The following is a 20,844-nucleotide window of genomic DNA, read 5'->3' as shown; positions in this document are numbered from 1 at the left end:
GCCTTAAATTGTTGAGTATTTTTATAGCATTTTTGACATATGTGTTGTAGTAAAACAGCTTGAGCCCAAGAAACTTAACAGATGAGTTCTTGAGGCTAGGATGGGATTGTGGGTGTAAATAATTCTAAATTTAATTTAAAATATAATCCACCCTTCTTTCCTTTGTGTGTCCCATGTCTTGTCCTCCTTCTCCCACCCCACCCCCAAACAAATTTTCATTTAGAAATGACAGGACTTAATATCATCCTTTCCCTACTCCCTTGGGGACAAAAGGAAATAAAGAAAAAGAAGATTTGTCTTATAATGCTTGGTGTAAAAAATACTTTTTCCCATAAATAATACCATTCATACCATCTGAGATAGAAAGAAAATCTTTTCATTTTTGAATAATACAAATCTTAAGTTCCATCAGAGTAAGCGCCTTCAGAAGCCTGTTGGACTTTTCTGACACAGCTCAGCACCTTGCCATCTTCACAGCTTTGGGGAATTTTGGCCAGGAGACCCTGAAATGTAAAACCAAACAGGCTTTGCCTTTTTTTAAAAAAAAGTATACACACACACACACACATACACAAACACACACACATGTGTATATGTACATGTTATTGTGTGCCGTCAAGTCGGACCCAACTCATAGCGACCCCTCCTTGGGTTTCCGAGGCGATACTACAGAAGTAGATTGCCCAACCTTCCTTCCAAGGAGTGGCTGGTGGGTTTGAACTACCAGCTTTCTGGTTTGCAGTCAAGTACCTTAGGCACTACACTATCAGAGCCCTGAACATATAGTTCAGGGGTGGGTGTGTGTGTGTAGTTTAGGGTTTTTTCCCCCCTTCTTATTTTTTCATTTTTGGTACTATACTCGAAAGTATGGATGACACTGGGGGCCAGTTCACAACAGACAGAAGTACTTGTGTGCTTGGAAACATCCTGCTGGCTCATGCAGAAGCAGTTTATACCAGCCAAGAGCAAAGTGAGTTGGACGCAGGACTTTGAAACTGCCTGATACTGAAAAACTGAGATGAAATATTTTTAATAGATAAATAAAACAATGAGGTATTCTAAGTATATTTAGGATTTGAAAATTTTCACTCTGCCTTTATATCTTTCAATGGAAGATTTCTAAATGGAGTAAGAAATGCAATAATTTATTAAATACATTCTAGTATATGCTATGGCTTTGAGAAGTTAAATCTCGGGGAACATGGGACCAAAGGAAGAATTTCCTTACGGATAAATAAGTAAGAGTATGGAAAACCATCCACCTAAGAGATGGGTACCACCAGTAAAACTGGAAATATTTCTGATGTTAGAAAGTGCCATCCTATTGAGGTTACTCTATTATTACTCCTTGGTGGCTTATAGCCCATTATGACTTTTTTTTTTTTTTTTAATTAAATTCAGAAGATTTGACCAAAACTTAAATTTTAAAACTCTTAATCATGATGGTTCTATTCGTTCTCTTTCGCCCTAGCCCCAGAAACGTCTGATGATTCTCTTGCCTTTTGGCCTCAACTGTCAGAAATAGCTTTCAAGGAAGAATAAGGTATTGGTTAAACTCTGTTGAAGGCTCAGAGATAGAAACTTGAAACCCTCCATGTTCATTTCCAGACGTGGTCAGGCATGTAAATAGTAAATTAAGTCATAGCAATTACCTAAGGATAATGAGACCCAAGTGAAACAGTCAGGGACTCTCCCTTACCTTTACCTGCCCTTGTGAGCAGTGGTCCAAGAGAATAAGGCAGTCTGTGGCCTCCTGTAACAAGGCTATCTTCACAGACTCAGATGTAAAGTTTGGGTCCCTTGCTACATCACATATCAGTTTTAGGAGAGTCTTCAGTAAGACAACAAGTCTGCAGGAAATCCTGGGCTCAAAAGAGAAACTATGTAAATAGTCTTAAGTCATAAGATAATAAAACTGGAAGGGACTTCAAAGACTATCCAGTGCAAAGCTCTCATCTCAGACTTGGAATTGAAATCAAACGACTTAAAAGACCACAGAACTAGAGGCAGAATCAGGATCCAGACTCCAGATTTCTTAACCTGAAGCCCTTGCCCTTTCTATAGCATACCGCCTACACACAGACACACTCTGGCCTTCCCCAAGTATTATATCCATAAGCTTGGTTTTATCTATTGTAAGGGAACATTATCTTCCTTAATGGCTCAAAAAGAGGAACCAGGTTCTTTTCTTACTAAAGACTTGTACTTTTGACCAAAGAAGAGGTACCCACAGTCCTTTAGCTTTGATGCCACCTTACACCTAGAAGTTAAATATAAAGTGAGGGAAATAAGCTTTAATTCTAGCACTCAGTTTATCAACATGAATGTTCTGTCATTTAATTTCAGATGCTAGCTTATTTATCACTTAAGCCAAACCTTTTTAATCCTTCTCAAAGTTTTCATCCCTTATCTTCATTTAAAAAAAATATTCAATGGTTTTCATTTCGTGGAACCTTCCATGTCTTCATTCAGTATCTCTTCTAGATAAACTCTCCTGCTCTATTCTTCACTTCTTTGAACCAACCCCACCTCCACACACACCAAACCTACTGCTGTTGAGTCACCTCTGACTCATAGCAACCCTATAGGACAGAGTAGAACTGCTTGATAAGGGTTTCCAAAGCTGTAATTTATGGAAGCAAAGTACCTGATTTTTCTCCTGTGAAGCAGCTGGTGATTTTAAACCACCAACTTTTTTAGTTAGCAGGTGAGCACTTAACCACTGCACCACCAGTGGACCTTCAAAAAAGCCATACCTACTGCCACTGAGTCAATTCTGACTCATAGTTACCCCCACTGGGTTTCCAAGGTGGTAAATCTTTGTGAGTAGATTGACCCATCTTCCTTCCATGGAGCAGCTGGTGGGTTTGAACCACCAGTCTTATGGTTAGCAATCAAATGCCTTAGGCTGTCTTTTTACACATACGGCATATTCATTTTCTAACCTCCCTATGTTTGTTCTCCTACTGAAGTCTTGTTTTCTGCTCTTTTAAGACTTGTCAATTAATTTAATTCAATCTCATTTGTCCACCTATTCATTCTACTCTAATCCATTCATTCTTCATTATCGGGTACTGCATATAGGAAAATTCTATGAAACATAAAGTGACTAAGGAAAAGGCTGTTGAGAATGAAAGTTTCTCTGGGTTCCTTTTACAAGAAAGTGAAAGGTGGTCCAGAATAGATACTTAGCTGCAGGGGTACTGTATTCTCTAGCTGAATTAAACTTTCAGTTATTTCATGCAAGAAAGACTTGCTGACTAGTGGCAGTTTGGGTTCAAGTTTACTGTTTCTAACACCTACTTCAACTGAGTGTTGGAATGCTTTCTAGGCAAGAATATCCTAAATTAGTATTCTCCTGGTCACTGCTCTGCGGTGTCAAATGATGTGCTATGAAGTGTTCCATTCTCAATTAGGTTTAAGGAACTTCATTAGGGTGAACACTTGCAGCACTTCTAAATGGCCCTTACATACTAATATGCATTATAAATCTAGAGAGATGTACAGTATCTAGGGTTTCCCACTTACAGGACCATAGCATATTTTTCTTTTTTAAGTATGGAAGAGCAAAGTACCTGGATGGGTATTCTTAAAACACCAGTCTAAGCCATTCTTAGGATATTCTTGAGTGTAAAAGAGAAATGATTTAATAGTTTCAGAATCCAGAACTAATACCTAGTGAAAGGATCAAAATATCAGCACCTGAAGTAACTACAGATTTATCTTTAGAATGCCACCGTCTCAGTTCAAAATCCTATGTTGTTGTTGTTGTTATGTGCCGTCGAGTCAGACCTGACTCATCACGATCCCTCCTTGGGTTTCCGAGGCAGCATCACTGTGGAAGTAGATTGCCCCATCTTCCTTCCGAGGAGTGGCTGGTGGGTTTGAACCGCCAGCCTTCTGGTTAGCAGTCAAGTGCCTTAGCCACTATGCTACCACAGCTCCCTCAAAAAATCCTATAAGTATGTGAAAATGGGAGGAATTCAAATGATAGCATGTACTTAATTCTTTTTACTGCATGTACATCTGGTACCAGTTAAACAGAAAACCAGCTGAGTTTTGCCATTTTAGCACACCTGTCTACTTGGCTGCTATACCTGGGCCAAGCATGCTGAATAAGAAGTTTTAGGGTTTCCAGTATCTTCAATCTAGCCTCTTCCTCTGGTCCATCATAAACCTCCAGATAACCAATGACGACTCGCTGAAGCCTCTTGAAGTGCCGGACAGTCAGGATCCCCAACCTAAAAATTAAAGAAAAAAATGTGATGCCAAAGAGTTGAAGTATGGAGTATGTCCAGACCAGCAGCCCAGGGCCTCACCTCCTCACAAAAGCTGGTAAGTTTCTTGCATAGGTCCTGCGTAAGAGAAGGCGGTGCTCTGGCTCCATGTGAGTCAGGATCAGTTGCAGAACCTCATCACAGTGAGTGGTAGGTCGAACAGCACCTCCCTTCCACTGCTCCGCTTTCTCCAGGACAGGGAATAAATCCAGCAGACACAAGAGCACAGCCTGGGAAGAAGCAAAGGGAAGAAACTATATTGTTTATCCACTTTGCATTCACTACCCTCACTGATTTTTCTTGGAATATCATTAAGCTATTGTCCTTGGGGGTCCATGTCAGGATTCTGAAAGATACTAAAAATAATATGTTAAATGTATATTACTTAATATTGCACAAATTCTTTATCTCTACATGGCAATGTCAAATAAGTTTATATCTTCCCCTTAACACTGTTCTTCGTTAATTTGTAAAATGGAAAGAAGTCACATGGGCAAGTAGCAGATGCCAGAGTCCCAGAGCTGAGATTTTAACCCAGATTTTAGGAGTCTAAGTTTAGTGATACTTACATGTACTTAAACCAATTCTAAATAGTCTAGGTTCTTTTGGGGTATTTTTTTTTCTCTTAGTTATTTTAAATCTTTTTTTTCCACCATCTCAAGAGCCCCAACATTTTTGGTTCTTAGTACCTGAATTCTCAATACCCAAAATAATATTTTACAAAAAGAGGGTTTAGTAAGAGAAACACGGTTGTTTCTACCTCTAATTTTACATAAATTATTTCTCGTCTTTAGAATGTTCTTCCCTCTAAGAAACTCATCTTAAATAAGAAAAATTTATCCTTCATAAGTGAGTATTAAAAAAAAAAAAAAAGAAGTACATGTCTCTTCTAGAGCTTCCTAAAACCCCAACAGCACCAAGCCCGGTTAGTTCCCTACTGTTGGATACTCCCTGCACTTTATACAAACTATTGTACTTATTACTCTGTATTGTAGATACACGTATAAATATTCATATATTTATAGAAATGTCCCTCCAAACGATTGTGAAAAGCCAGAAGTTCGATCTGACTAATTTACTCTTGGGACTTAAATGGTTCCTGACACAAACCAGTGTGTTCAATTAATGCCTGTTGGATGAATGATAACATGTTGAAATGCACAATATAGAGAGTCCAGTGTACATGTTGCTATAAAGCAACACAGAAGAAATGTTAGATGCTGTTGAGTCATCTCCAACTCATAGTGACCCTTTGCATAACAAAGTGAAACACTGCTCAGTCCGGTGCCAGCCTCACAATTCTTGCTGTACCTGAGCCCATCATTGCAGCCACTGTGTCAATCCACCTCATTGAGGGCCTTCCCCTTTTTCATTGACCCTCCACTTTACCAAGCATGATATTCTACTCCACAGAATGATCCCTTCTGACAACATGACCAAAGTAGGTAAGATGAAGTCTGGCCATTCTCATTTCCAAGGAGTGTTCTGGCTACACTTCTTTCAGGACAGATTTGTTAGTTTTCTTGGCAGTCCATGGTACTCTCAGCATTCTTCACCAACACCGTAACTCAAAAACATCAGCTGTTCTTGGGCCTTCTTATTCACTGTCCAGCTCTCACATGCGTTTGAGGAGACTGAAAATACCATGGCTTGGGTTAGGTGCACTTTAGTTCTCAAAGAGACATCTTTGCTCTTCAGCTCCTGAAAGAGGTTCTTTCCAGCAGATCTGCCCAATGCAATATGTCCTCTGATGTCTTGACTGCTGCTTCCATTGGTGTTGGCTGTGGAACCAAGTAATATGAAATCTTTGACAACTTCAATCTTTTCTTCATTTATTGTGACACTGCCCATTGGTCCAGTTGTGAGGATGTTCATTTTCTTTATGTTGTATAATCCATACTGCAGACCTTAATCTTCATCAGTAAGTGCTTCAAGTCATCTTCACTTTCAGCAAGCAAAGCTGTGTCATCTGCGTACCTCAGGTTGTTAATGAGTCTTCCTCCAGTCCTGATGCCACTTTCTTCATATACTCCATCTTCCCAGATTATTTGCTCAGCATACAGATTAAATACCAAAAAAAAAAAAAAAAAAAAAAAACGCACTGCCTTCAAGTTGGACCCAACTCATAGTGACCCCTCCTTGGGTTTCCAAGCAAGTATCACTATGGAAGTAGATTGCCCAACCTTCCTTCAAAGGAGTGGCTGGTGGGTTTGAACCGTCAGCCTTCTGGTTAGCAGTCAAATGCCTTAGGCACATACTGAATAAGTATGCTGAGAGGATATAGCCTTGACACACTCCCCTCCTAATTTTTAACCATGCAGTATCCCCTTGTTCTGTTCAAATGACAGCCTCCTGGTCTATGTACAGATTCCTCCTGAGCACAATTAAGCATTCTGGAATTCCCATTCTTCTCAATGTTATCCGTAATTTGTTATGATCATCACAATTGAACACTTTTCCACAGTTAATAAAACATAAGTAAACATCTTTCTGGTATTCTTTGCTTTCAGCCAAGATCTATCTGACATCAGCAATGATATCCCTTGTTCTACATTCTCTTCTGAATCCAGCCTGCATTTCTGGAAGTTCTCTGTCAATAAACTGCTACAACTGTTTTTGAATTATCTTCAGTAAGATTTTATTTGCATGTGACATTAATGATATTGTTCAATAATATCCACTTTCTGTGGGATCTCCTTTCTTTGGAATGGGTAAAAATATGGATCTCTTCCAGTCAGTTAGCCAGGTAGCTGTCTTCCAAATTTCTTGGCATAGATAAGTGAATGCCTCCAGGGCAGCATCTGTTTGTTGAAACATCTCAATGGGTATTCCGTCAAATCCTGGAGCCTTGTTTTTTGCCAGTTCCTTCAGTGCAACTTCAACTTCTTCCTTCATTACCATTGAGATCATATGCCACCTCCTGAAATGGATGAAGATCAACCAGTTCTTTTTGGTACAGTGACTGTATTCCTTCCATCTACTTTTGATGTTTCCTCCATCATTCAATATGTTGCCCATAGAATCTTTCAATATTGCAACTCAAGGCTTAAATTTTTTCTTCAGTTCTTTCAGCTTAAGAAATGCCAAATGTGTTCTTCCCTTTTGGTTTTCTAACTTCAGGTCTTTGCACATTTCATTATGATAACTGACTTTGTTTTCTCAAGCTGCTCTTTGAAATCTTCTGTTCCGCTCTTTTATCTTGTCATTTCTTCCATTTGCTTTAGCTACTCTCTGTTCAAGGGCAAGTTTCAGAGTTTCTACTGATAACCATTTTGGTCTTTTCTTCCTTTCCTGTCTTTTTAATGACCTTTTTCTTCATGGATGATGTTCCTGATGTCATCCCACAGTTCCTGTGGTTTTCGGTCACTAGTGTTCAATGCATCAAATCAATTCTTTAGATGGTCTCTAAATTGAGGAGGGATATAATCAAGGTCATATTTTGGCTCTCAAGGACTTGTTTTAATTGTCTTCAGATTCAACTTGAACTTGCATATGAGCAGTTGATGGTCTGTTCCACAGTCAGCTCCTAGCCTTGTTCTGACTGAACTCCTCCATTACCTCTTTCCACAGATGTAGTCAGTCTGATTCCTGTGTACTTCATCTGGCAAAGTCCATGTGTATAGCAACCATTTGTATTGTTGAAAAAAAGTATTTGCAATGAATAAGCCCTCGGTCTTGCAAAATTCTGTCATGCAATCTGCAGCATTATTTCTATCACCAAGGTCATATTTTCCAACTACTGGTGATTCTTGTTTCCAACTTTTGCATTCCAATCAACACATCTTGATTGTATGTTTGGTCAGTTTCAGATTGTAGAAATTGATAAAAATCTTCAATTTCCTTATCTTTGGCTTTGGTGGTTGGTGTATATTAACTGGCCTTCCTTGTACATCTATGGATATTATCTTATCACTGACAGCATTGTACTTCAGGATAGATCTTGTAGCATTCTTTGTGACAATGAATGCCATGAATTCCTCTTCAATTTATCATTTTCAGTATAGTAGATCATATGGTTATATGACTCAAAATGGCCAAAAGCAGTCCATTTCAGCTCACTAATACCTAGGGTATCGATCTTTATGTTCCATTTCATTTTTGACAACTTCCAATTTTCCTTGATTCATACTTTGTACATTCCATGTTCCTATTATTAATGGATATATGCAGCTGTTATTTCTTATTTTGAGTCATGCCACATCAGCAAATGGAAGTCCCGAAACCTATACTCTATCCACATCATTAAGGTCAGTTCTACTCTGAGGAGACAGCTCTTTTCCAGTCATATTTTGAGTGCCTTCCAACCTGAGGGACTCATCTTCTGGCACAGTATGAGACTATACTGGACAATGCTTCAGGGCTATTCATAAAGTTTTCCGTATCAGACAGTTTCACTGCTATTCATAAGGTTATCACTGGCCAATTCTTTGAGAAGTAGATGGCCTCTTCATTCTTCTGAATCTGTCTTGTCTGGAATCCAAAAAAAACAAACTCACTGCAGTCAAGTCGACCCCTAGCGAGTCAAGTCGATTCATTGTGACCCCTCCTTGAGTTTCCAAGGCAGTATCTCTATGGAGTGGCTGGTGGGTTTGAACCACCAGCCTTCTGGCTAGCAGTCAAATGCCTTAGGCACTATGCCACCAGAGCTCCACTGAAACCTGTCCACTGAAACCTGACCCTGCTGGTGTCTAAAATACCAGTAGCATAGCTTCTAGCCTCACAATAACACATAAGCCACCACAGTATTAACAAACTGACAGACAAGTGGTGGACAGAAGAAATACCAATTAATAAAATAGAACGTTTTCACAAAAAGCTGCCCTAAAGTGATATATGGGAGCTCTGGTGGTGTAATGCCTAAAGCATTTGACTGCTAACCAGAAGGCTGGCGGTTCAAACTCACCAGCCACTCTGCAGAAGGAAGATTGGGCAATCTACTTCTATAGTGATACTGCCTCAGAAACCCAAACGGGTCACTATGCAGTGAGTTTGGTTTTGGTTTGGAAGTGGTATATAACTGACTCAAATGAAGAAAAAGAACTGGCTTTTCTGTGGAGATTCAGGAATGTGGATGTCTGCTTGGTGCTGAAATGATTTTACTAGTCATTGCTACTTATATATTTTCAACATGGCAACAAGTTTTACTTAAATATTCTCACTTTCCAAAAGAGGAAAATGTCTCACAACTATTCCTACTCATGTGATGACATCTTCTACTCAAATTTGGAGATCCCAGACTGACAGTTATGAATGATCCCAGACTGACAGTTATGAATAAATCTTGCAATTACCTGAATGAGCTGGTGCTCCGGTGTGTACAGGTGGTTGAAAATGGCATGGTATAAGACCTGGGCCCTGTTGTACTGGAGCAAGTCAGCAGCTGGCTGCAATTAGACAAATTACCCAATTAAAAAAAAAAAAAGTTTCCTAGAGTTGACAATTTTAAAAACTGGATTATAGGTACATAGAAGTTTGTTATACTACTCTCTCATCTTTTGCGTATATTTTAATTTTTTTGTATGTATATTTTTAAAGTTCCATAATACAGAGTCTTACAAAAAAAGTTTCCCTGAGTAATCACTTGCCGATTTGGTTATAATCGTTTTCAGGTTTTGACTTTTTTTTGTTCCTTGAAACAGTCAACTGTTAATTACTCAAGGTCTAGTTATTCAATTTGATAGTAACTTATGCCTTCCCACTTCTTCTGTAATTATCCTTCTAGTTATTATATTACCTATGGCACATAACTACTAAGTTGGCAGAGGAAAAGTATAGGGAGTGAAAATATGAACAAGTTGATTTAACGGCTTAGAAGCTTTAATAGAAATCCAGATAATAAAAGATATATAACTCAACAATAAAAAGACAAATAACCAACTCATAAAACGGACAGAGAACTTGAATTTCATAAAAGAGGGCATTAAAATGGCCACCAAACACATGAAAAGATGCTCAACATCATTTGCCTTCAGAAAGATGCAAATCAAAACCACAATAAGATACAGAAATACCATTTGGCCCAGCAATTCTATTACTAGGAATACATCCTAAAGAGGTGAGAGACAGTGCATGAACAGACATATGTACACCTATGTTCATCGCAGCACAATTCACTATAGCAAAGATATGGAAACAACCAAAATGCCCATCAACAGATAAGTGGATAACCAAATTATGATACATGCGCACAGTGGAATACTATGCAACCCTAAAGAATAACGTAGAATCTGCAAAACACTGCATAACGTGGATGAACTTGGAGGACATTATGCTGAGTGAAATAAGTCAATCACAGAAAGACAAGTACTGTATGAGCCCATTACTATAAAAAGACAAAGAAGGGTTTGCTTGTGAAAGGGGACTCACTTTGTAGATTATAGGGGTGGGGAGGGAAGTTGTTGTTGTTATGTGCTGTCAAGTCAGACCTGACTCATAGCAACCCCTCCTTGGGTTCTCAAGGCAGTATCACTATGGAAGTAGACTGCCCAACCTTCCTTCTGAGGAGTGGCTGGTGGGTTTGAACCGCTGGCTTCTGGTTTGCAGTCAAGATGCCTTAGGCACTACACTACCAGGAGGGGAGGGATTAATTCCAGGCTAGTTGGGGCCTACATACTGACATGGGTAAGGGAAGAGATATATGGATAAAGTCTGTGACAACCATGATAACATTAGGAAAAGGGAAGACACTGAATTGTGCACACAGGAGAGAGACGATAGATACTAATACCAACCAGTTTGCCCACAATACTGCATTATCACTAACACCAAACACCAGGCTACAGATAAACACATAAACACCTGAGATGATCAGAGAGCAGTCAATGAACAGTAGTATACTCTAGACCAAGGATATATTCAGCTCAGGCTAATCTTGCACAGATACCAGTGATACAAAATACCTGCAATCTTTACAGAAAAAATAGAAGACAGAGAGTAATCCCTCACAGACACCCAGACCCTATGGGAGAGAGATCCAATAAATCTACTGCCTCAGGACCATAGTACTGGGGGACACCAGACTCAACTGGCACAACAAAATACATAAAAGCCTTGTTCCTCATCCTACATTGGTCAGTAGTGACTGGGATCTTAAAAGCGGCCATCTAAGATGCACCTAATGATCTCCTAGCATCAGAAGTGAAGAAGAGTACAAAAAAAAAACAAGGGCATTGGAAGCAATCAGCCATAGGACACAATGGCCCTTGAGACAAGAAGAACTAGATGGTGCCCAGCTACCAATGCCAATCACTTAGAAAAGGATCAAATTTGGAGATCCTGGATAGAGTGGGAGGAAAAACATGGAACAAAATCCAAAAACTCAATAATGATCAGAATTACTGGTTTGATGGAGTCTGATGAGACCCCCAATACTATGGCCCTGGGATACATTCTGTGCCTGGAATAAACTCACTCCCAGGGTCTGGCTCTCAGCCCAATGTACATGCAGACAATTCAACCCAGGGTGATGCACCCACATACTCTATGGAAATATATCCCTTAGAGCAATAGACCATGGGGCACCAGAGGGGCAACATTCACATGGAGGAAATGCAGGACAAACAGGAGTGCATAACTATGAGGGGCACAGGGGGAGGGTTACTCGCAGGGAGGGAGGATACTGGATTACGGTTGGGCATGGTAAATGGGGAGTGAAACTAAATGTACATGTAATGTTGAATGTAAAACAAACTCTTATAATAAAAGCCACAATGAGATACCATTTCACTCCTACTAGGATGACTAGGGGCTCTGGTAGCATAGTGCCTAAGGCACTTGACTGCTAACCGGAAGGCTGGTGGTTCAAACCCACCAGCCACTCCTTGGAAGGAAGATGGGGCAATCTATTTCCGTAGTGACACTGCCTCGGAAACCCAAGGCGGGGTCGCTATGAGTTGGATCCTGCTTAACGGCACATTAACAACAACAGGATGGCTAAGATTAAAAAAATAATAATAACAACTGTTGGTGAGGATGTGGGGAAATTGAAACCCTTATCCATTGCTGATGGGAATGTGAATGTAAAATTGTAGATCTGTTGTGGAAAACAGTGTACCAGTTCCTCAAAAAACTAAAAATAAAACTACCATATAACTCAGCAATTTCACTTAGATATATACCCAAAAGATTTGAAAGCAGAGACTCAAACAGAGACATGTACACCAGTGTTCATTGTAGCACTATTCACAATATCCAAAAGGTAGAAACTACCTAAATGCCCATCAACAGATGAACGGATACACAAAATGTGGTACTACTCATCAAGTAGGAGAAATGAAGTTTTGATATGCTACAATATGTAAGGAGTTTGAATACATTATAATGAGTGACATAAGTCAATCAATCACAAAAGGATAATGACCTCAAAGCTGATGACTGTAATTGCTGTCCATAAGTTGTACACTTGTGAAAAGCTGAATTCGCAAAGTTGTGTGACAGACATAACAACAACAACAGAGAGTAGCTGCTGAGGCTGGTTATATACAATCAAACACATGGGATTTGGTTCCTTGATTTGGAGGTTTAGGGTAATGGTTTCATGGGACACCCTAGTTAAATGGCCTAATATGGTATTTAATGCTTCTGTTTTATCTCCTAGTTTGCTGTGTAGTGCCTGAGGTCTTAAAAGCTTGTCTTAAAAGCAGCCACCCAAGGCACTGCAATTGGTTTCTATTCACTTGAAGCAAAAGAGGAAGAACGACAGTCAGGAATAGGAGGATGTGGAATGTGTGGCTAATTATTTCCATGAACAACTGCCTCCTTTACCATGAAACCAGAAGAACCGGATGGTGCCCAGTGATCATTACTAAACATTTTGATCAAAGATTCTAAAAGAATTCTGATCAAAAGGGGAAAATATACAACAGAAGTTCAAATTCTCATGGACTCCAGACTTTATGGAGCCATGGACGGTGAATGAGCCCCCAAAATTATTTATGGAGCCATGGAGGGTGGATGAACCCCTGAAATTATTGTTTAATACTTAAAACAAAAATATCCCTTGAAGTCATCTTAAAACCAAATAGTTTAGCTTAACTAGTAAAGAATGTCTGCCATGGAAGAGTATGAAGGGATGGATACTGGGAGGAGGTAACTATGGGGAGGAAGTGGGAGGGGAGCTGCTGCATTGTAAATTTTGGTCAATGACATGAGACAAAGTATATGTGAACTGCTGTATGAAAAGTGAATTTACTCTGTACATCTTCACCCAAATCCTAAAAAAAAAAAAGAAAAAAAAAGAATGTCTGCCATGAACACTGTGCTCTTTTAAGAACTATCTATATGGGATCAAACTGACAATAGCAATTCAAAAGATTAGAGAGGACATTTTGGGGCAGTGAGTTTATGTTAATGGGGAGGAAAAACTCAAAAGGAGTGTGAGAATGGTTGCACAACTCAAAACGTTGCTAAACTGTACATGTAGAAGCTACTGAACTGGTGTATGCTTTACTATGCATATTCTCAACAACAACAAAATAAATTATAAAAAATAAATAAATATATGATATAAATGGGTAAGAATAAAATAGGCCTAGCATAAATGAGGAACAGCCATGAATAATTTAGTTTGACTCATCAACACACATGATAGAAAGCAGAGGCTTCTTACCACATTAAGCACAATGTGATGGAGGCAGCGTATGCCCAGGATTTTGTTCTCCATTTGGTAGTCATCTGAGATGAGCAGTGATGGGGGAAGTATCCTTTCTAGGTGTTGGTTCAGCCAGGGTCGAGTAATCTGTTGCAGAGTCCATGAGAAAACATGTTTCGTGGCAGGGTTATTTTTCCAGGATTCCCTAAGTGGAAATATGAAAGCACATTAAATGATACAGTGTTAAGTAGCAAAGGAAATTAAGCAGTTCAAGCTGAACAGAGTATTTTACTGACCTTGAAAATACACATCCCACACAACAAAACTCTTGATTTTATACATTTTAAGATTCAGATCAAAATAACTTACATAACTTATATTCAATACATTTAATAATCATACTGGGCTCTTGGTCTAAAGGTTACACAATGAGAAGTAACTATTTACAGCCACAGCTATGTAAAAGGCCTATGGTAATGATGGTGGTGGTTACAGAGAAGAAGTGTTATGAAGGGAGAGAGGATAAAGGAAGTATTTGTTGTTATTTATTAGTATAAAGGGAAAAAATCAGTATTTTAATAATAATCCATAGCTTGTAAAATGAGTTTACACACATTACATAATTAATTCTAAAATAACTGTTATTAGGTAATATTATCTTAATATTACAAATACAAAAAACAAACAGTGAAACTGAAATTCAGAGAGGCTGTCTGGCATGGTCCTACACAAAACTAATAAAAAGAAGTATACAACTCAAAAACCAAGCCTTATAACTCCAAATTCTTGGTAATATGAGTTACGAACACATCTTTTTTTTTTTCACTCCAGCACTACAAATCTTAACATACAAAGTAGCAAATGGAAGCTCACAGAAAATATTTTAGCTAATTGGAATCTCAAGGGTTTTTATATTTCATCTCAAGTTTCTAATAACTAACTGTCTAATAAATAGCAATGAGTTCTAAAATGCCTAAGTGTAAAACTCATACCTAAGTCCTCTCCAAACTCCCATCCCCACCTAACTTAAGAAATTTAAATCCAAGTAAGTAGGAAAGAATTTCCAGTTTTACCAGAACAATGGTCATCAGGCCTGGGAACGGCACTGAGAAACGGACACCTGAAAGACCCGGACTTTAATTTCAAGTTTGTCACTGTCTAGTTACATCATTTATACTAAACAACAACTTTCATGACTCTTAAGAGATTAACTATTGCAACATCCTTGTTTTACTGATGCAGTCACTGAGTGATGCAAAGATTTAATGCGTCCGGCCACTAAAAGGCTGGAGGTCAGAGTCCATCCAAAGATGCTAGAAAGAAAGACCTGGGCATCTACTTCAAAATATTTAGTCACTGAAAGCCCTATGACAGCTCCACTGTGACACACAAGAGTCAAAACCACTGGATGACTACTTTTTATGCTACTGATGAAAAACCTATGAGCTCCAACATTATGCTGAAGCCCGTCTTATGGCCCTTTGGGCCAAGTACTCACTTATTCAAATCGGGTTTGAGAAGCCCCATAATCATAGTAAATCTCCCTTTCTCTTCTTCATTTTCTCCGTGAAGGAATCCTGCTACAGAATCACAGTTAGAAACTCGAAGCAATAAGGATAGCACCTCTCCAGCAATCTCACGAGATCTTGGGCTGGTCCACGGTTGCTCTAAGTTGTGTGTGATGGCAAAAATATAGACTGGTCCTGCCAAGTGATGCAGGCCTGTCTTCCATGCAGGGCAGAACAGGGAATTCTTGGCAGTTTCAACTTTCCCAAGCAGCTTGAGAAACAGTAATCCAACTTCTGTGGCTTTCTCATCCACCCCAGAGCTGTCATCACGACTGCCCACCTCTTCCTTGGGTGGAGCAGCATACATTCCCAGGGCTTTGGCCACCTCCCCCAGCATTTCAGACATTCCACGGATTTGTGCTCCATCCCCCTCAAACAATCTGCCATATTCTGCAGCTTCTATTAGAACACTAAGGTCCTGAAAAACTGCATCTTTGCCGTTACCCCGTCGGGCCTCCTGGTAGGTAAAACGGTGCAGAATCTGCGAGATAGCCTGCCTGAGAGCGGCGGAAGACTGCCCTCCAGGCAAGAAACAGCTTTCGGGTGACGGATTTTCCCGAGAAGGGTCAATATCCATGGCGGTGAGAGAGTAGTTGGGCTATCAGAGGGCGAGAATGAAGACCCGAAGGGACCCACGAAAGACTGAAGGCAAGATCACCTGGAGTCTGCAATTCTCCGAAGAACAGACTAAAACTTAAGAATAAAGAGTATGTAAAGCCAGGGACGAGGAGTACTGGTGACGCAGTGGTTAAGCCCTCGGCTGCTGAGGCGGCTAACTGAAAGGTTGAGGATTCGACTCCATCAGCTCCGTGAGAGAAAGGTGGGGTAGGCAGCTTCCCTAAAGATTACAACCTAGGAAACTCTATGGAGCCGTTCTAATCTGTTTTATATGCTCACTATGAGTCGGAATCTACTCCACGGCAGTGGGTTTGGAAAGCAAGGGACCCATCAACGGAAATGAGGTTTTCTGAAGTATTAACAGAGTCTCAGAGTCCCAGCCATGAAGTGGATAAATTACTCTGGCCTTTTTGAGAATGTATAGAAAAACAAACGACAAGAAACAAAAGGAGTTTAAAGAATAAACTCCAGAAGCAGGACAAAAAAATCGACCTGTCAGGGGCTCCCAGGGATCCACACCAGCTACATCACTGCCGCAAAGCACAAAGTTGACTTCCGCCAATACTGCCGCAATGCTTTGCCGGTTCACGACCTATGGTCGTAAAGCAGTAGAGATCCAGGTTCAGTAAAGGGAAGAAAGGTGGAGCTGTGGTAAATATATTTGCATAGATAATATTTCTCTCTCTAAATTTATATCTGATTTCGTGTATTAAAGTAGAAACGAATATAAAAATATCAGAATATATGTAATTATTTAAGTGTATAGGATTTTATATGCCAGTACTGAATATATCTGCACCACTTTTGTCACCCTTTCTGTAAAGACGGTAGCACCCACTCGGGATTCCTCAACGAAGACTTATTTTCGATCCTTTTCCGGTTCATAAGCGTGATGATTGGGTATTCACACTTCTGTGTGATATGTGCCTCCCTCAAATCTTGTTACGACGTCGGCACATTACCCGTCTGACGTGAACTGGGGGGATCCTTTTCTTTGACCGCGTTGTGAGAGATTATTTTTCCTATACTAAGTCTACCAGTGTAATTTTTTTGTGTCACTGGCTAGTTGGAAAAGCTGGAATGCAAGGTTCTCCCGATATCTCTACTTTCGTGATTCTGCTTTACTCCCTTAACCTGCTCTGTAGCATGTATGCTAGTTGCCCATGTGTCAGTACTATTGCTCCATAGGATTTTCAAAGCTGTAATGTGATCTTCCAGAAGCAAATCACCAGGCCTGCCGTCCGAGGCGTCTCTGGGCCCCTGGGTGGGTTCGACCTCCTGACTTTCCTCTAGTGGTCCGGCTGGTGATCCTTTCCAAAAAAACAAAAACAAACTCACTGACGACTCATAGAGACTCCCTTTAGGTTTCTGAGGTAATCCTTTAGGTGTTTTGAAATCTAATGCTAGTGTTAAACGATGAGTTAGGAATTACTCTGCTCTGATCCCCCTGATCCCGTGGGACCCCCAAGAAAGGCGTGTCGCCAGCATTGCTGAGTCCAGCTCCAGCCCCGCCCAGCGATGCGAGAGTCACGTGCTCCTGGGCAGCCGCTCGCAATACTGTGTCTGGGCGGCAGGTGGCGCCTGGAACGAGTCCGAAAGAGACTTCTGTGTTGAAGAAGACACAGAAGCAGCTTGCGGTGCTCCTAGATCTTGCAGGCTCGGCGGGGATGCGGGAACTAACTGTATTCGGTGGGGTGTTTACAAGCCAGGGAAGCACGGCCCCGTAAGACTCTCTGTTCTAAGCAGTCTCGCACCACGTAGTCATAGCTTGTCTCTCTCGCTGCGGGTTCCCTGGGAGTGGAATTTGTGTTCAGTTTACTTTCGGTTTCCCAGGAGCCGGTCACGGTGCCTGGCCAACCTTGAGAGTTTGCCCCTGACTCTCACATAACTTCCACGTTGTTGTTGGAGCCCAAGCAAGGAAACTTTGTGTTTGTCAAGGGATTAACGCGAGTCCAGGCAGCCGGCCCTCGGACACTGGGAGGAATCGCAAAAGAAGACTCGAGAGGTCTTTGGAGGGACTGCGGGCGCCCGTCTTCATCCCGGGAAGCCTCGGTCTTGCTGCTGCTGCACAAACCTGCACTACCTTGCCGGCGGGCTTAGGTTTGGTCGAGCATCCAGTTAGTCGCCTCCAGGCTTTGGCATCTCTCCTGCCTCCTGGGAAGCAGGAGTGCTAAGTGCAGAAGATGCCCCCCCCCTCCCCAAGAATCCAGAGAAAGCGCTGCGGTGTCCTCCGATCCTGGAGTCTCCAGGGGTATGTGTGTGTGGCTAGCAGTGTCAACAGTCCGTTCTTTGCCCGAGGAGGTGGCCACTCTGTAGGGGACGTAAAGTACTTAAGGGGACGTCCTTCTTAGTACAATGTTTGCAACTATCCTAGCTGCAATTTCTTCCTTCTTTCCTGCATTTCTTAATTTCTTTTTGCTGTGTGACCTTGGGCAAAAGTTAGGTAACTCTGTGCTTTAATTTCTTTAGTGGTAAAAGGTGAGTAAAAATAGATTCTACCTCTTCGGGCTGTTATGGAAATAAAGGAGGTAATTATATGTAAATAATGATTGACCCATGGTAAATAGGTGGGTTTTTAAAAAAAAAAAAAAAACGCTGACATCTTTGAGTCAATTCTGACTCATAGCAACCCCCATTGGGTTTCCAAGGCAGTAAATCTTTATGGAGCTGGACCGTGAATAAAGAAGACGGAAGAAGAGTTAATGCTTTTGAGTAGTGGTGTTGACGAAGAATAGTGAAAGTACCATGGACTGCCAGAAGAACTAGCAGATCAATCCTGGAAGAAGTGCAGTCAGAATTCTCCTTGAAAGTGAAAATGGCCAGACTTTGTCTCACCTACTTTGGTCATCTTGTCAGAAGGGACCATTCCCTGGAGAAGGATATCATGTTTGGTAAAGTGGAGGGTCAACGAAAGAGGAAAAGGCCCTCCACGAGATGGATTAACACAGTGGCTGCTCAGGTATAGCAAAGATTGTGAGGCTGACGCAGAACTGGGCAGTGTTTTGTTCTGTTGTATATATATATATATAGGGTTGCTATGAGTGAGAGCCGACTTGATGGCACCTAACAACAACAACAACAACAAATCTTTACAGAAGTAGCTCGCTCCATCTTCCTTCTTCAGAGCAGCTGGTGGGTTTGAACTTCCAGCCTTTTGGTTATCAGTCAAATGCCTTAGGCACTGCACCACCAGAGATACCAGTGTCAGAGCTTGTTAAACCACAGCTCCTGTGTTACTTACCTTTTCTCTTTCCAGGGGGAATTTTGTAGTTAAGACCCTCCCTCTCTGCCTCTTTCATTTGGTCTTCCTTCTTTGACCAATTGGTGGCACTCATGATTTTCTAAGCAATTTCAAACACTGAAAAACCTTTTCCTCTCAAGGGGACTTTCCCATATAATGGCCCTCATTTGGATGTGGAAGCAAGATGCCAAACAGTAAACAGTTATTGTATCCCTCCTATATGCTAGAATCTCTTCTCTGCTCCACACGCCCCTTGTGCAAAGTGGATACAAGCTCTTACTTGGTTATAAAGAAAGTACTTGTAGAACTCTCCTGCCTCTACGCTATGAGTTTCCTGAGGCAAAAGACCATGCCTTTATTCCCAGTGCCTGGCACAATTTAGTCATGCAATAAATGCTAGTTGAACCCACATGTCCATCCACAGAGCACTGGCTGAATAAACCACGGTGCATGCACACAATGCAGTTCTGTGCAGCTGTACAAAGGAATGAGGACTGTCTCTGTGGCCCTCCATGGGACTACAGGATGTATTGTTAATTGAAAAAAAAAGCAAGGCAGAGGCTATTCACATGTTGCCTTCATGTGAGAAAGAAGGAAGAAATAGGAATAATGATGTGTGCATTTGCTTATATGCTAAAAAAGAAGAAATGGAAGTATAAATTGAAAACTAATAAAAGTGGTTACATCTTGGAAGGACGGGGAAAGAAATATGGATGAAAGCTAGACTTTTGCTGTTTGGAGTTTTGAATTTGGAATCATGTAAACGTTTTACGCAATTATTTTTAAAAAGAAAAAAGCATTTATTTTTTAAAAAAAGCTCATTAATCTAAGAATATATCAAGTTACTGGCATAAACAAACAGAAAGATAAGAAACTGACTGTAAACCAAACCCATTGCTGTCGACTCATAGCCAGCTGAGCCCATAGGACACAATAGTACAGCCAGATAGGGTTTCCAAGGCTGTAATAGGTTTGGAAGCTGACTCCCACCTCTTTCTCCAGCAGAGCTGTTGACCTTTCTGTTAGCAGCCAAACGCTTTAACCACTGCATGACCGAGGCTCCTTCAACTGACTTTAAAACTCATTATTTTGACTGTTTATTCTTAGTGTGACATATCCTAAAGACACAAAAAGAATGACAAGATAATTATATCTCATTTAGTAATAGTATTGCTACTAATAATATTGATATTATGATTTGAATACTATTATGTATATTTTAAATATTTCTGTGTAAATGAAGTAGGAAATAAGTAATTCTCTTAATATTTATTAGAAATAAACATTTTTAGCTCAAGAGGAAAAATCAGTGAAGTTCTAAACTCTGTAACCTGAAATTTGAATTGGCAATGCCATTCTGAAATCATGATAATTTTTCTGCAAAGGATATATATCCCTTCTTTTGGCCATTGAAAAGAGCAAGAAACAGTGACTGCTCAATAATGGCTATGAGCACCCTAGTGGCTAGATTCAGAATCTGAATGTCATTTCCCACTAAGAGGAACCAAGGCCCTTTGGAAATAACTGAGTTCAGACCTGGGGCAGGATTGC

At 40.5% G+C, this 20,844-nt stretch overlaps 1 protein-coding gene and 1 non-coding gene across 2 annotated transcripts; one reads left to right on the top strand and one right to left on the bottom strand.

The window, feature by feature from the left end:
• Positions 1 to 398: 398 nt before the first annotated feature.
• Positions 399 to 16,011, bottom strand: TTI2 (TELO2 interacting protein 2). The gene is made up of 7 exons (XM_007942677.1): positions 15,365 to 16,011; positions 13,885 to 14,071; positions 9,569 to 9,661; positions 4,320 to 4,507; positions 4,098 to 4,241; positions 1,700 to 1,862; positions 399 to 503 (listed from the first exon to the last, which is right to left on the bottom strand). The coding sequence occupies exons 1-7, from the start codon at positions 16,009 to 16,011 to the stop codon at positions 399 to 401; spliced, it is 1,527 nt and encodes a 508-aa protein (XP_007940868.1).
• A 909-nt stretch (positions 16,012 to 16,920) lies between these two features.
• On the top strand, positions 16,921 to 17,024 carry LOC122150146. The gene has a single exon (XR_006163509.1). It is a non-coding gene; the product is annotated as a small nucleolar RNA U13 (small nucleolar RNA).
• The last annotated feature ends 3,820 nt before the right edge of the window (positions 17,025 to 20,844 follow it).

This window comes from Orycteropus afer, unplaced genomic scaffold (assembly GCF_000298275.1).
Source record: "Orycteropus afer afer isolate SDZICR_OR568_19922 unplaced genomic scaffold, OryAfe1.0 scaffold00095, whole genome shotgun sequence".
Classification (NCBI taxonomy): Eukaryota; Metazoa; Chordata; class Mammalia; order Tubulidentata; family Orycteropodidae; genus Orycteropus; species Orycteropus afer.
Note: the sequence above shows the minus strand (reverse complement) of the source record. Positions and strands in the feature narration are given on the sequence as shown.

Coding starts and splice junctions, on each gene's coding strand:
- TTI2 (XM_007942677.1), bottom strand. CDS start 16,011: ATGGATATTGACCCTTCTCGGGAAAATCCGTCACCCGAAAGCTGTTTC. Junction 4,242..4,319: donor TTACCAGCTTTTGTGAGGAG/GTGAGGCCCTGG, acceptor TTTAATTTTTAG/GTTGGGGATCCTGACTGTCC. Junction 504..1,699: donor GCTCACAAGGGCAGGTAAAG/GTAAGGGAGAGT, acceptor TTTACATTTCAG/GGTCTCCTGGCCAAAATTCC.